This window comes from Telopea speciosissima, chromosome 8 (assembly GCF_018873765.1).
Source record: "Telopea speciosissima isolate NSW1024214 ecotype Mountain lineage chromosome 8, Tspe_v1, whole genome shotgun sequence".
Classification (NCBI taxonomy): domain Eukaryota; kingdom Viridiplantae; phylum Streptophyta; class Magnoliopsida; order Proteales; family Proteaceae; genus Telopea; species Telopea speciosissima.
Window position 1 is genome coordinate 25,230,557 of NC_057923.1, and position 15,688 is coordinate 25,246,244.

General features: G+C 40.9%; 1 protein-coding gene across 1 annotated transcript in view; it reads right to left on the reverse strand.

The window, feature by feature from the left end:
• Positions 1-10,966, reverse strand: part of LOC122671551 (aromatic aminotransferase ISS1-like) — a 41,445-nt gene extending 30,479 nt beyond the window's left edge. The window contains exons 1-5 of the mRNA XM_043868836.1: positions 10,949-10,966; positions 10,743-10,862; positions 10,524-10,571; positions 5,963-6,091; positions 5,452-5,511 (exon numbers count right to left, since the gene is read on the reverse strand). Of these exons, the coding sequence (XP_043724771.1) occupies positions 5,452-5,511; positions 5,963-6,091; positions 10,524-10,571; positions 10,743-10,805 (300 nt within the window). The 5' untranslated portion in view covers positions 10,806-10,862; positions 10,949-10,966. The remainder of the gene's footprint in view (positions 1-5,451; positions 5,512-5,962; positions 6,092-10,523; positions 10,572-10,742; positions 10,863-10,948) is intronic.
• Positions 10,967-15,688: the final 4,722 nt, after the last annotated feature.

Below are 15,688 nucleotides of genomic sequence, written 5' to 3' on the forward strand. Positions count from 1 at the left end.
TATGGTCAGTCAATTCTAAGGGCCGTATTCGCAGCTTAATAACACTACCCTTTTCAATTTGTAGACTTTTCCTCGAGTGTCTTGGTCAAAGAAGCCAAGAGGAATTTCCACATACACCTCCTCCTCAAGTTCACCATGTAGAAATGCATTTTTTACATCGATTTGTTGTAGTTTCCATCCCAAGTTAACAACATATGACAGAATAATTTGAATGGTGTTCATCTTCGGCACTGGAGTGGAAGTCTCCTAGTAATCAATCCCATATGTCTGGGTAAAGCCCCACATACACCTCCTCCTCAAGTTCACCATGCAGAAATGCATTTTTGACATCGACTTGTTGTAGTTTCCATCCCAAGTTAATAGCACGTGACAGAATAATTTGAATGGTGTTCATCTTGGGCACTGGAGTGGAAGTCTCCTAGTAATCAATCTCATATGTTTGGGTAAAGCCCTTTACAACAAGCCTGGCCTTGTAACGATCCACAATGCCATCTATTTCTTGTTTAATTGTTAAGACCCATTTGCAACCTACAGTTTTCTTATCCCGGGAAAGAGAAACTAGTTTCCATGTGTCATTTTCCCCAAGAGCCCTCATCTTCATTCATAGCTTCTTTCCATTATGGGTCTGCTAGAGCCTCCTACCAATTCTGAGGAATGCAAATAGAGGATAGAGAAGCCAACAAAACATGATAGGATGGGGAAAGTGAGTCATAAGACACAACATGAGAAATAGGATGTTGAGTGCAAATCCGTTTACATTTTCTGACTACAATAGGTAAATTAAGGGACGGATCAACATGATCATTAAGGGAGAGAGACTCACCTGATGCGATGGTTGGAACTATGGATCCTAGAATAGAGGAAGGCAGTTGAATAGGCACAGTTGTAGTAGTGGTCTCAACTCTCAACTTGCTTGTTCCGAACACACCCATAAACATGTAGAGGCTTACGAGATGACATAGACTCCCCCTGAACTGAGTTTGAGATTGTGTAGACTCCCCCCCCCTCCACCCTGAATGGAGTCATTCTCTTGTTAAAACATTGGTCCATCAAGTGGAGAAACCATCGACACATCTTCCCTAGTATTATTATGCTCCCGCTGAAGAGGTGTCAAGGGAGAGTAATAAGCTTTAGACTCGTGAAAGATCACATCCATGGTAACCAAAACACGAATGGAAGGAGGATGGTAACATTTGTAGCCCTTTTGGGTAGCAGAGTAACCAATAATATACATTTGAGAACCCTGGGATCAAAATTTACCATGAGGATGATGGTTACGAAAAAAGCAGAAAACACCCAAAACTTTAGGGGGGAACAACAGAAGAAAAGGAACCCTGAAGAATAGAAATGGGACATTGAAAATTTAACACACGAGTGGACATGCGGTTAATAAGGTAGGTAGCAGTTAGGACAGCTTCACTCCAAAAACGAGCAGGGACATGCATCTCAAACATGAGGGAACAAGCAACTTCCAAAAGGTAATAGTTCTTATGTTCTGCCACACCATTCAAAGCAGGTGCATCAACACAACTAGTTTGGTGTATGATACCCTGATCAGCCAAATAAGATTGGAAGTCACAATACATATACTCTGTCCCATTCTCAATTCGAAGGATTTTTATTTTGGCACCAAATTGAGTTTGGACCACACTGTGTAACCTTTGAAAACAGCGAAACATCTCATTTTTTTTACATAAAAAATATACCCAAGTGGTGAGAATGAGAATCGATAAAGGTAACAAACAAGCGTGAAATCTAGTAATAGAAACACAATAGGCAAGGACCTAGACATCAGAATGTATCAAAAGAAAAGGAGTTTTACTAATATGGTCAGAACTAGGATAAATAGTACGAGCTTGCTTGGCTAAAACTCAAGCATCACAGAAAAAGTCACTGGAATTACAATGCTGAAAAATAGGAAAAACTTTAGCGAAAGTACTAAGGGGTGGCTGATCCAAACGTCTTTGCCAACGATGTAAGTCAGATAACGTAGGATGAGAAGAACCCGTGTGAACTTAAGAAGAAAAGGGAGCTAAAGGAGACGGTCCATGGTCGAGCAAGTACAAACCACCATGCACCCTACTACTGCCAGTCGTTTTCCCCGTCACCAAGTCCTGAAAAACACAATGAGAAGGAAAAAAAAAAGTAATTTTATAGTTCAAATCTCTGGAAAACTACTAATGGAGAGGAGATCACCAGTGAAGTTATGGATATGTAATAAAGAGGAAAGGGATAATAGAGGAGAGCATCGAATAGAACCCTTCCATGAAACAGTAGAGAGGGAACCATCCGCAACTCGAACTCAGCCTAACACGGATAATATTGGAAAAAAATGGGTAGAGGACCCAATCATGTGATCCGTGGCCCCTATGTCTATTATCCAAGGGGTGGATGCAACTGAGGCACAGTGACCACCAAATGAGATCCCTGAATGGGTGAAGATGGTATCAGAGACTGTAGGAATTGTGGCAGGCTGAGGCAGTAGATGGTGAAGAAGATGTTGAAGACTCCAATTTTGTCATAAGACGTCTAAGAAGTAGAAGCTCATCCTGGGAAGAAGACTCCATAGGTGCAGTGTCAATTGTCTCAGTGTGATGGGCAGAACCAGGAGTAGTAGTGAAGCGACCACGACCACGGCCACAAGATGTAGTAGGACAACCATGGAGTTTCTTCCCACAGTAATCACACTTGACCAGTTCCCAATTAGTAGCAGAATGGTCATCAGAATGCGCAAGACCTCCTCGAGTTTGAGAACCAGAACCAGAACCAAAACCAAAACCAGTAAACAGAGCTGATCTCTCTTGAGATATGGGTTGTAACATCGCAGTACAGCGACTATCTTCCATCTGAACCAAGGAATACGACTGCGGTTGGAAAGAGATCACAACCTCGAATCTGACCAAACTCCACATTTAACTGATGTAGATCACAAGTCCATATATACCCGCAGGAACAAGCCCCAAAACCAGCCCAGCAAGGTTGTGGATTCGGCTGCTGTGAGAGGCAGCCTGGTCTGATTATGTGGCAACTTTTTGTTGATTTGATGGAGCATCACCTAAGGCAGCCTGAACTACTTCCACCAAAAAAAACAGAAGTTACTATTTACTTAAGTTTCTATTTTTGTTTACTTTCTAATTTTATTTCAGTTTACTTAGTCAAGTCTTAGATTACTTGGTACAAGCCTCAATATTCTCTTGTAAGAGGCTTATAGTAGTTTCCTTTTTTGTTACTTTCCAATTTTCAACTTTCTATTTTTATTGTAAGATTGCCTAAGCTATTAATAGAATTTCAGGCCATGTTGCCATCGGTTATGGGAGAAATTCCATGTTTCAACAGCTGGGTGGTTGTGGGTGAGAGACCCAGGTTGATCCTTTACGTTCTCCATTCACATGTAATAGAAAACAACAATAAAAAAAAGAGAGTTTTAGTTATTTAATTTGTTCCTTATCGTGTTGATCCTGGCTGCAATTGATCTCCCGTTGGTTTCCCTGGTTCGAGGTCGACTTTTGCATTATTTGGTATTAGAGCTAAGGAGGTGGTAGACAGTATCGACGGTTGTTGCATTCTACTTGAAGATTCATCATGCAAGACAGATTCAGCATCTCTACCAAACTCGAGGGCGAGTTTTTTTCAAGATGGGGAGAGCTAATGTAGATCACAAGTCTATATGAACCCGCAGGAACAAGCCCCAATACCAGCCCAACAAGGTTGTGGATTCGACTGCTGTGAGAGGCAGCCTGGTCTGATTATGTGGCAACTTTTGGTTGGTTCAATGGAGCATCACTTAAGGCAGCCCGAACTACTTCCACAAAAAAAGGTTACTATTTACTTAAGTTTCTATTTTTGTTTACTTTCAAATTTTATTTCAGTTTACTTTTAAGTCTTACTTAGTCAAGTCTAGATTACTTGCTGTACGAGCCTCAAGTTCTCTTGTAAGAGGTTTATAGTAGTTTCCTTTTTAGTTACTTTATAATTTTCAACTTTCTATTTTTATTGTAAGCTTGCCTAAGCTATTAATAGGCCCCCTATTGTAAGGAAGGAACAAGATTTTGGAGAATAGAATTTTCAGGCCATGTTGCCATTGGTTATGGGAGAAATTCCATGTTTCAATAGCTGGGATAGCTGTGGGTGAGAGACGCATTCCCCTACCCCCCCCCCCCTCTTTATCTTCTTATCCTTTATGTTCTCCATTCACATGTAATAGAAAACAACAATAAAAAAAAAGAGAGTTTTGGTTATTTAATTTGTTCTTTAGCGTGTTGATCCTGGCTGCAATCGATCTCCCGTCGGTTTCCCTGGTTCGAGGTCGACTCTTGCATTATTAACCCAGCCAAGAAATCATACACTCTGAGTTTGTCTTCTCTCTTCTTGAAGTTCGTCGCATCGGTGGAGCAGGCAGCCTGGAAATCCTCACAAAAATCCAACCCCTGCCATAGCCCATGCAACTCTGAGTAATACTAAGATAAAGACATTTTTTTTTTGCTTGGTTTCATGGACTTTCTTTCTCAACTCAAAAACCTGAGCATCATTCCCCACCTGGGGATTGGCTGCCTTCCAGATCTTGGCAGCAGTATCCATCAACAAAGTGAGATATCTGGTAAACCCTCGGGAATCAATAGACAGGAAATAGGAACAAGACCTCATTAGGTAATTGCTCCCATACAACTTGATGGAGCTAGCATGGAACGAAGGAAATTCACTATGAGTCCCATGACTCACTCCATCGGTTCCAATTGATGTTGTGGATAAGTCAGACATGATTGCTGATCGTAGAAAAATTACAAGGAGAGAAAATAAATCTCTATAGAACATGTAGTTGTAACTGATCTTCACAACCCGCGGACCAGGACTTTCAGGCCATGCAGTTCTAGGTCGAAGAGTACCAACCAAGCAAAAGAGGAGCCCTCAGTGGGAAGAGAATCACCACCAAGGGCCAATAGGTGATGGCGGCCCGATAGGAAGGAGGCTGAGGACGAGAGTAGGTGGCGAGAGGGAAGGGAGATGAACAGTGGTGGTGGTGGTGGTGGCAGCACTAGGATTTTTTTGACTCCACTATGACTTTAGGGTTTGGATCCCAAGGTGGATCCTCGCTCTGATACCATGATGAATTTTGGGGAAATGTGACTTGTGTCAAAGAGACACCAGCCAGCTTTATTTATAATAAATGAGATATGAGGTGCAAGTACAATAATGCCCGTAGGGCTACACTAGAGAACCCTAAAGACAATATTACCCTAATACCATACTAAAACACTTCAATTTCCATACGCCTAGTTTACTGAGAGATTGCATCATCTACTCATCTTCACTCAAAATCCCAGTTAATTGTTGTAGGAACAGCCTCATAAATGGAACCATGGAAGTTGGATAAACAGAAAAGAGTAATTAATAAATTCTGCAGAAAAATCAGAGCCAGACGAGGAGGGAAAAAAAATATGAAGTGTTGCATACCTGGTTTGCACCAGCAGTAACCATGACTGAGGATTTGTACAATTTATTCTCTTGACGTATCTGCAAAATAGGTGGGAAAAGAAGGATAAAGATTTATGTGAGACATGACTAAATTAGAGGCTTTATAAACAATAAAACGTCAGATAAAGGCATAAATTTCCCATGACTACACAATGCAAGTTTTCTGCTGGGTGAAGGGGAAGGTTGGGGCTGGAGACTGGGGGAGCCAAGAAATCAAATTACAGACAGATAAAAAAATAAAACCTAAATTGAACGAGGTGGTGCTCAAGAGATTCTAGTCTGAAAGGAAAGAATGCAACAAAAATAGCACTTTAAAACAACTATTATACCCTAGCAAACCACCTCCCCCCCCCCCCCCCAAAAAAAGGACTACATTTTGTTTTGCAGCTTTTGCTTAGTTACACTCCATAGCATTTTTAGAGCTGTAACACTTGCATCGGAGAAATGTAGATATCCATTACCAAAACTATTCAATCTTATAAATGAATACCTTTTTAATCAATGCCTCCCTGAGCTCTGGAAGGCCCTCATCAGCACCATAACGACTAGTCGAAGGCTCCCAAACAATTTGTTGGACCTTTTCCAGAGCCTGCTTTGGCGGTTGCCAATAAACTACCCCCTACACCACAAGGCCATGAAAAGATGAAATACAGTTACAGCCCAAATGATTGCCATAGTGCATAGATGTCAAAGAAACTCTACAATCTATTATAACACAAACTAACCTGTAAAACAATTCAGGTAACAATCCTAGAAATGTATTTTTGAACTAAACCTTCCCAATTTGGTGTAAGATTTAACTTTGCAGTGTTCAAAGTTCTTAATTACACCAATGTTGACAGCAAGAGAAAAGTCATTACGGTATTAAATATGATGTTACCATGCATCCAGGGTCTAAAATTCTTGATGATTAATTTTCAAGCATTTGATCTCACAGAAGTACAAAGAAAATTGTGAACTTGGATGCTTAGAATTCCTTTCAGCCATGTGAAACATAACCTGCTGAAAATCCAAAGAATCCCCCAGTATTTTAATGAAATGAACTAACAACCATGTGGCAGCACACAGATTTCAAATAGTGTGTAGGCTTGACAATTAAACAAACTGACAACAATATCCTCAGATGCAAAATTGTTTAAGCAGTCACAACCAATTAGAAACACAATATGCAATACATAACCAAGCTAAATATATATATTCTGATTATTTATGCACGCATTTATGTTGTCTAAAATGATTCTGTTACACTTCCTTTAACTCTTTCAGTTTACTAATATAATATGAAAATTTCTTCTTTTAGCTTAAACTGCAGAGATAATTCTCACTTTCAGGATGAGGGATCAGTTGGGTTGTACCTGGAGTTCAGCACATTCATGTTGTATTAAATTTTACTAGTGACATGTGGGAAACTGGAGCAGGATCATAAAAGCAGTTGGTTAGCTTCAATAATTTACATACAAAGGTCAAGGCATGCTTCCTACATTAAAAAGGGGATGTAACCCGCTGCAGGTCCTGCATTTGCTTGGTCCTTTGGGGAGGGGGGATCAGGTTCAGTCCTAACAGTCAGCACTTTTTGTACAAAGTGGCCTTCAAAGTCAAACCCACATCTTCATGCTGGCAGCCTAAGCTTTTACTATTGCACCAAGTTCAGGCCCTACTCTTGCTTCCTACATTCTATTAGATTTTAAATCACTGATTATTTCTCCCTAACCTCAACTATTTCCACCATTGACCTATTGATTAGTGAAACGTTAGAAAACAGTTGAACATTAACAAAAAAAAAATTAATAAATCTATTATCAGGCATCTAGTAGACTCAATAACACATTCTTGAAGATTAGAACTTCCCCCTCACTCAAAAAGGCTCTTCAACAAACGAATATGCTCATATGCTACCTACAAAACTCAAATATGCCTCATCCTAGCTAAAAGGGTCGGCTACTATGGGAACGAGTTTTGTTTCCTAGCATGACATCATCACCAGAAGGAGGTGATGGCTGGAAAGGGGAGACCAGGAGAGTGGGAGAATTAGGGTCCTTCTCTTTCCTTAGGGGAAGCTCTGGTTCTGCTTGCTGCTTTAGGGCTTCCTCTCTTCTTCCTTTATGGCTCTTTTTCCTATGTTCATTTTATTGTTTTTTTTCCTTTTTACCCCTCCTTGTGATGCAACAAGATAATGAGCATCACATCAAGTCACATGTGGGATTCACAAGTCAAGCAATCACAAAAATCGATTAGCTTGTTAACTTTGCTCACTAAACTTGAGTAAAGGACCTCGCTTTCAACGTGATGACGTATGAAAAATATGAAGTTTAACCATTGGAATAGGGGTGTCAAACAGTCAGTTTGGTCTGGTTTCAGGCGATTTTTTCCACATACTGGGCCAGACTGAAACCAGGCAAATGTGTTTGGTCTACAAAAGCCAAAGCAAAACTTATAGTTATCGGTCCAGTCGGTTTCAGTCTGTTATTGTTTTCTTTTAACGGTCTATTATCTGTCTGGTCTCAGTTTTTCATGTATATAATAAAAATAACCAAAAAATTTAAAAAAATATAACAACATATTGAATTTTATAGGGTTTTTTTCCTGGTTTCGGTCATGGTCGGTCCGGTCAGTTTCAGCCTTTTAAACAGTTTCTACAAGGAGTTTTGCTGGTTGGTTCAATCGGTCCAGTCTCATTTTTTACACCCCTAAATTTGCGCATAAGAGATGGGCATAGTGAAGAGTTTAGTTGTCACGACCTGGACTTGTTGGGGATTTACATTTTCCTATGGCATTTTGGTAGGTCACCACAGCGCCCTCCAGGTGGTGGGTGCCGGCTCTCTCAAAATGCACATGCAATTATGGAGTGATTTGGGGACACATGTACTTTCATGCAATTCTTTTTCTTATCATTGTTGATGGAATAAGTGAGTTAATACATGTGAGCTCATTCAATGAACGTTGTGTGTTCTTGTACGCAGGGTAAAGAGTAAAGTGCATGGGAGACTCCATCATAGGAGGTCATGAAATTTGATAATATAATAACCCCTCAAGGTAGGCACCATTCTCAATGGGTGAGCCAAATGAGTATAATATTATTCTAATATTTATTTATGAAAGACTCAAGTAGGGAACATGTGAGACTCATTAAATCAACCCATAACCCACTATAGTGCATCCTCAGTCACTTGCATCTCAAGGTGGACACCCTCAAGGTATGTGATTGAACAGCCCTCAAGGTAGGTGATTAATTTTTATCAGTCACCTACCTTGAGGGCATCCTCATTAAAATTGGTAACCTACCTTAAGGGTGTTCACCTTGAGATGCAAATGATTGAGTGCGCTTACATGAGAGTATCTAGCACCTTGAAGGGGCCTAGTACCATATTGCCAATAAAAGGTGCCTGTTGGTGGGTGCCTAAATCCCACATTTTATTTGTCCTTACAGTGAGATATAGGGTAATCTTCATGAGCCCCACATGCCTCCACTTGAGTCTTTCATAAATAATATATTCTCATTTGGCATAATCATTGAGAAAAACACCTACTGTGAGAGGATATTATATTACTAAATTTCATAACCTCTCATGCTAGATTCTTCCATGCACTTCCACATTCACCCCATACAAGCATACACAACTTTTAATGAATAAGCTCACTTTTGACGATCCACCTATCCCATCAAAAAGATGAGAAAAAGAACAGGAAGTGCATGAAAGTACAAGATTTTGTCCTAAATTCCTTAATAACTCCAAGTGCGTTTTGAGAGAGTCGGCACCCATCTTGACTGTGCCAGCACTTGGAGGGTGTCATGACCTACCAAAATGCCATGAGAAAACGAAAAACCCTCAACAACCCAGGTCGTGGCAGCTAAAACATTCACTAAACCCATCTCCCATTGTAAGGGATTTCACATGTCATCACACTGAAAGGGACAAGGTTTGGCTGTTGGGGACAGATGGGACTTTTACTTAAGCTTGGCAAGCAAATTTAACAAGTTAATCGACCTTTTTGCTCACTAGACTCATGGGTTTCACATGTGACGATGTAATGAGTATCATCTTGATACCTCACAAGGAGATGGGTAAAAAAGACAAAAACAAATTATAAAATGAATATAGGAAAAAGAAGGGGGGAGGCTATAAAAGGAAGAAGAGTGAAGGCCCTAAAGCAGCGAGCAGAAGACGAGCTTCTGCTCAGGAAAGAGAGGGGACCCTAAGGCACCTCCCTCTCCTGGTATCCTCTTTCCAGCCCGGAAATCCATTCCCACAGCTACAGATTCAGCTCTAGAAATCACACAGTTTGTTAACCCAAAACCATATGCTACCTACAAAGAGAATTAGGCACTGTTTAGATAATCCTTTGCTATTTGTAGATCATAATATATCTAAACATCCTTTATTTTAATATTTTTTAATTAAAAGAACAAAAAAAGGTTTATGTAATGACATAATATTTACAAAATTCTTACAATAATCAAATTATTTTCCAATATAGAGGCCGATACTCCCACCACCCAAATTTCCCGTGATAAGTACTTCTGTGGAGTTTGGACTCTCAAAAGACCAATCCATGAAACAGAGCAAACGCTAGTTTACAGCTTTAAGCGGCACCGATAAGGAATTTTCTGGAGAAGTTTGTGAAAGCTATGATTAGGATCCCAGAAAAAACAATCTGGATATGTATCTTCCTTTCTTCCCACTACCCCAAGAGCTAAATGTGTCTACAAGAAATAACTCACTGTGCAAACCCTGCACATGAAATGGTGAAGAACAAATGGAAAACACCTCCCCCCACCACCCTTAAAAAAGACAAAACACATATGTTTAGGAGTCCAAAGAGAATTCCGGAGTTTGAGTCGCAAATCCTCCTACTCAAAATTAAGACTTTTTTTGGGTGGAAACTCAAATATTAAGACTTCAAATCACCAAATTAAATTACGATGAAAGTAATTCTGAACCATCATTGACCATATTTTTTTCCCCATTTTCTTTTCTCTAATTCATTGGCATAAACCAGATTGACAGACTATTGCAGACACAAATAGAAGAGATGAGATAAAGAAAACAAACCTGCGCCAAAGACTTTGCATCTTTCGCACCCCGAATCAATTTCTGTATCTGCAGATTCAATAAATAATTCTTTATCATCAGAAATCACCGTTATTCCATTGGACAAAAAGAAATGAACCAACAGACACCATCTAAAAACCAAAACAAAGTCCCAAAACACAACAATCATGAGCAAAGCACAATTTTCGAGTGGCTAGAAAATCCTTAATCGTTTAGTACCTTAACCATGACCGGATCATCCGTTTCCAAAGCCCTTCTCGCAAGCTTGGCGAACGTCCCCATCTTAATTCTCACCTCCTCTCTGTTCCTATCAAACAAGCTATAACCACAAGCTCCGCTCTATAGAAGGAAGCCTAGCGTCAAACGACGTGCCACCCTCCAAAACCAGTAGGTTTTAGATTTCTCGCAGGGATTGAATCACCAACCTCAAGGGAAACTCGCTTTTCAGCTCAGCTCTCAAAACCCAGTCATCAAAGAGACCAAAAGGCGAAATAAGACGAAGCCACGACCTCTTACGCATCTCCTTGACTTATCTGCCACAACCTCAACTGTTAACCAAATCCAAAAAATAAAGAAGGTAAAAAAACAAGGAAAATCATACAAAATCTTCACCAGAAACAGACACAAAAGATAAAGATTAATAAAAGGAAAAGAGAACTTTGTTCTTTACTTAATAAGAAAAAGACGAGAGTATAGCTATCGTAACAATTATAAAAGAAATTTTAATTTATTAGTACCTCTCACTTGCTTGTCCCATTTGGATTCTCATCTATGTCCAATATAAAAATTAAATCAAAGAAAATTCAATCTTTGAATCAGATAAACCAGAGAATCATAGGAACGAATTGAAACTCCGAAAGAACCTAAAATCATCAGTTACAGACGGAGAATCTCGAGCCTAGGTCAACGTCTGCAGTTTCGATTTTCATTAAAGCAGGGGTGAGGGAGACGAGTAATGAGGAATTTATAGAGAATAAATGACAAAATAGAAACAATAAAACCACGAGTTGGACTTTGGAGAGAGGTGATGGAGAAGATGGGTCATGAATCTGACAAGGAAGGGCTGCCATGGCAATTGCCAACTCCCATGGATGGAATGTGGCGGGAAATTGCGTAAATTCTGTGAAACGCTCGCGAGAGATTATTCGTTTGATTTGATGTGCCATTAAACCTCCACCCCAAATACATTAGAATTGGTGCTCAGTTATTGTCAGGTTGGTAGACTGACACACAAAATGTGATCCGTTTGGGAGAGTGTGTTCTCTCTCTCTCTCCCTCCCTCGTGGATCACTAGTTGTGGATAAAAAAACATAATCCGAGGATATGTTTTCCACTATGAAGCGGTGGGACCAGTGGACCGAATCTTCCAATCTACACTGTCTTGGAATATTTTGTTTTACTTAATTAGATGATAGATTGGTAGGTTTAAAGCCTTTACCCCAAACAAAAAAAAGATTGGTAGGTGTAAAGACCGCAGACAGATTTGACGAGGAACGGTGATGTTCAAAGAGACCTTGAGATGAAATGTTTCAATCTAGATTGAAGAATCTAAGAGAGTTAGAGACTAGCATAAAATGATTATAGGGGTAGTGACGAAAGACTTGCATAGTTTGGCCTTGTCATAAGTATGGCACCGTATAGAACTATTAGGAGGGCATCGAACATACAGCTACCCACATGGGGACGGGTGGGGACAGATCTGAACCCTCTATCGGGATGTGGGCTCCATACCCTAGCATAAAATGATTATAGGGGCAGTGAGGAAAGACTTGCATAGTTTGGCCTTGTCACAAATATGGCATCGTATAGAACTATTTGGAGGGCATCGAACATGCAGCTACCTACAGGGGGATGGGTGGGGACAGATCTGAACCCTCCATGAGATGTGGGCCCCATACCCTAGAGGTGGGTCCCACGTCCCGATGGAGGGTTCAGATCTATCCCCACCCGGCCCCATGTGGGTAACAGATCTGAACTCCTAACCCCCCCCTCTTTTGGTGAGTTGAGTTTTTGTTAACTATGTTATGCCCCTTTTGTTTTGCTAGTATTGTTATTGTTGTATCTTTGCTAGGATCCATGTAGCTTGATATACCTAAATAAGCTCGCCAATGCTACCATGACATGTGGTAGGCCGCAGCCGTGTGAAGCAACTCCAAACCCGTTGGGTTACACCTGCATGGCACCTAGCTGATCTAGATCAGGAAACCCAGTCGTGTGGGGATACGATCCCCTCAGAGAAGGTAACAAACGTATCCAATAAGGAAATGAGATCTCCCACCAATCAACAATATAGAAACTCCTATTAATGGTGGACTCTCCAAGTGGCACTCTCCTAATATGACTCTTACCATAATAAGCCTAGCGTGGAACCCAAGACTCACCGTCTCCTAGTGAGGCACAACCTCTACCTAATCTGGCCTATAAATAAAAGACATAAGGGTCAGGGAAGGGGATCTCACTCTCGAATTCTCTTGAATTATCTACTACTAAAGAGACTTGACTTAGGCATCGGATAGTCCCTTGTCGGAGAAGACTGGCTCTCCCTCGCTTATTTTTTCCTCTTTGCAGGTTTCATACTAGAGGAACAATCCGACAATTTCTTGAGGCAACAGATTGACTCGTTTACGGGAACGATCAATGCTATCTAACTAGGGGTGTAAGTTTGACCTTGTCGGCCCGATCCACCCTGGCTTGCCTTGAGCCCGAATAGGGTCTGGGCTGGATTTTTCAACCCTGAGGGTGGGTTAGGGTTGAAGTTTTCAGGCTCTGGGTTAGGGTCAAACTGGGACAGAGTTGAGGCCTCAGGCTAAGCCCAGCCCGGCCAGGCCCTGTGTTAGTACTGGACCGAGTGACCATACGATGAGGCCCAGGTTGATTATTTGTGGCAACAACAGACCCAGGTTGGGCATTTATTGTAATAGCGGGACCAGGTTGGGCATTTGATGTAATAGTAGGCCCAGATGGGGCATTTCCAGAGTGCACAACTAGAGGCCCAGATCGGACATTTCCAGAGTGCACAACTAGAGGCCCAGATCGGGCAGCGCCCTTAACAACAGAAATGGGCCCAAGTTGGGCATCATCATCAGGAGCCATGTTAGGCCCTAATGGGGTAGTAGGAGCCACATCAGGTCCATGTGCCGATATAGAAGCAGGCCCAAGTATCGTTGCAGGTGTTGTCACAGAGCCAAGGTGCCCAGTGGATGAACCAATACCAGGGTAGGAATATAGGAGGGTAGGGCAGCCGTGAAGATATTTGAGTTGGAGGGCAAGAAGAGGTGATAGTAGTAAAAGGAAAATGGTGTTCATCAAAGAGAACATGCCTGGAAATATAAACTCATTGTGTAGATGAGTCATAACACTGATAACCCTTGTATGAAGAAGAGTAACCAATGAAAATGCAAGGATGAGATCTAGGGTGGAGCTTGGTTTTGGCATAAGGCCATAGCCAAGGGTAGCACAAACACCCAAAGACTCGTAAAGAAGCATAGTCTGGAACAACCTTAAAGAGTCCTTGATAGGGGGATAGATGCCCAAGTGTGGCCAGGGGAAATCTGTTCATAAGACAGACTGCAGCCTGAAAGGCCGCTGTCCAAAATAAAACTGGCATTCCAGCCTAAAAAAGAAGGGCTAGCTCGGATTCGACAATGTGTCTGTGTTTCCTCTCTGCCACCCCATTCTCCTCCTGGGTATGGGGGCAAGATACACAATGGGAGATGCAATGAGCAGCAAGAGTTGGCATAAGTTTTAAGAATTCCCCACTCCCATCAGACTGAAAAGACTTAATAGAGCAACAAAAATAATTATTCACAAGTGTTTTAAATCGAAGAAATACAACAAGCACATCTGACTTATTTTTAAGGGGATAAATCCAACAATACTTTGAGAAATCATCAATGAAAACAATGTAATTCCGAAAATTATCAAAGGAAACTGTGGATGCTAGACCCCAAAGACCACTATGAATGAGCTCCAGAGGAGAACTACTAGAAGAAGAAGTTACAAATGGCAACTTATGACTATGAGAACATCTGTAGGCGTCACAAGTTGGAAGAGTACCAGAGGGTAGGGCATTCGAAATGGAAGAGAGAACCCTGCGCACACGAAACAAGGCTGGGTGACCAAGCCGTCTATGCCAATCTGTGAGAGTTGTAGAAGTTGTTGAGGAGAGTATAGCAACCGAGGAGGAAGATACATCAAAGGGAAGAAGGTAAAGACCATTCTTACTCTGGTCGTGACATAGAGTCTGATGCGTCTGGCAGTCCTTGATAGAAAAGGAAGAGGAATGAAATTCAAAGTAAACTTGATTATCAGTAGAAAAGCGAGAAATGGATAGAAGATTACATTTGATATCAGGTACATAGAGAACAACAGATAAGGAAAAAGAATGTGCAGAAGCAAGAAGAGAGGAAGAACCAACAACAGAAATAGACAAAGCATTACCATTCCCCACTGTGACATGATCAAAACCTGAATAGGGTTCACAAACAACAAGATTTGACAAATCTGTAGTTATATGATTGTTAGACCCACTGTCTAGGATCCAGAAACGATTGAAAGAATGAGAAAATGACGAAGAAAGAATAGAGGAGCATGAATGGCTACCCAGATTCACATGGTTTAAGCGCTGGGGACATTGGGATGCAGTATGGCCCTCAGGGCGACAAATTTGACAGCTCTCACTGTTTGGCATAGAAATTGCGTTGGGGACATTGGGATGCATTAAACTTTACACCCTTAATATTGCTAACTAGGCACTGACAAAGGGTGTCAACTTATATCGCATACCGTGTACCGATACCGATACCGATACCATATCGAATAAATTCGATATGGTATCAAAATGAGATATCTGTACCGAATTGGTATTCAATACGGTATTGATATGGATAAAATGGTAAAAATGAACCATAACGTACCAAATACCTATATCGAGTTGTACCAAATAAATATAATATGATATCGGTATGAGATAACTGTACCAATTCGGTATTCTTTTTCTTTTTTTTTTTGAGTAAACAAGTCATACCGATCCAGTATTCGATTCGATATGGGCATGAGATGAATATGCAGTGTATCATACCAATACTGTACTGAATACCGGATACCGTACCAATTGGCACGTGGGTCTCCTCCTTTCCCTAAGATTTTTTGGTGTTGTACCAAAT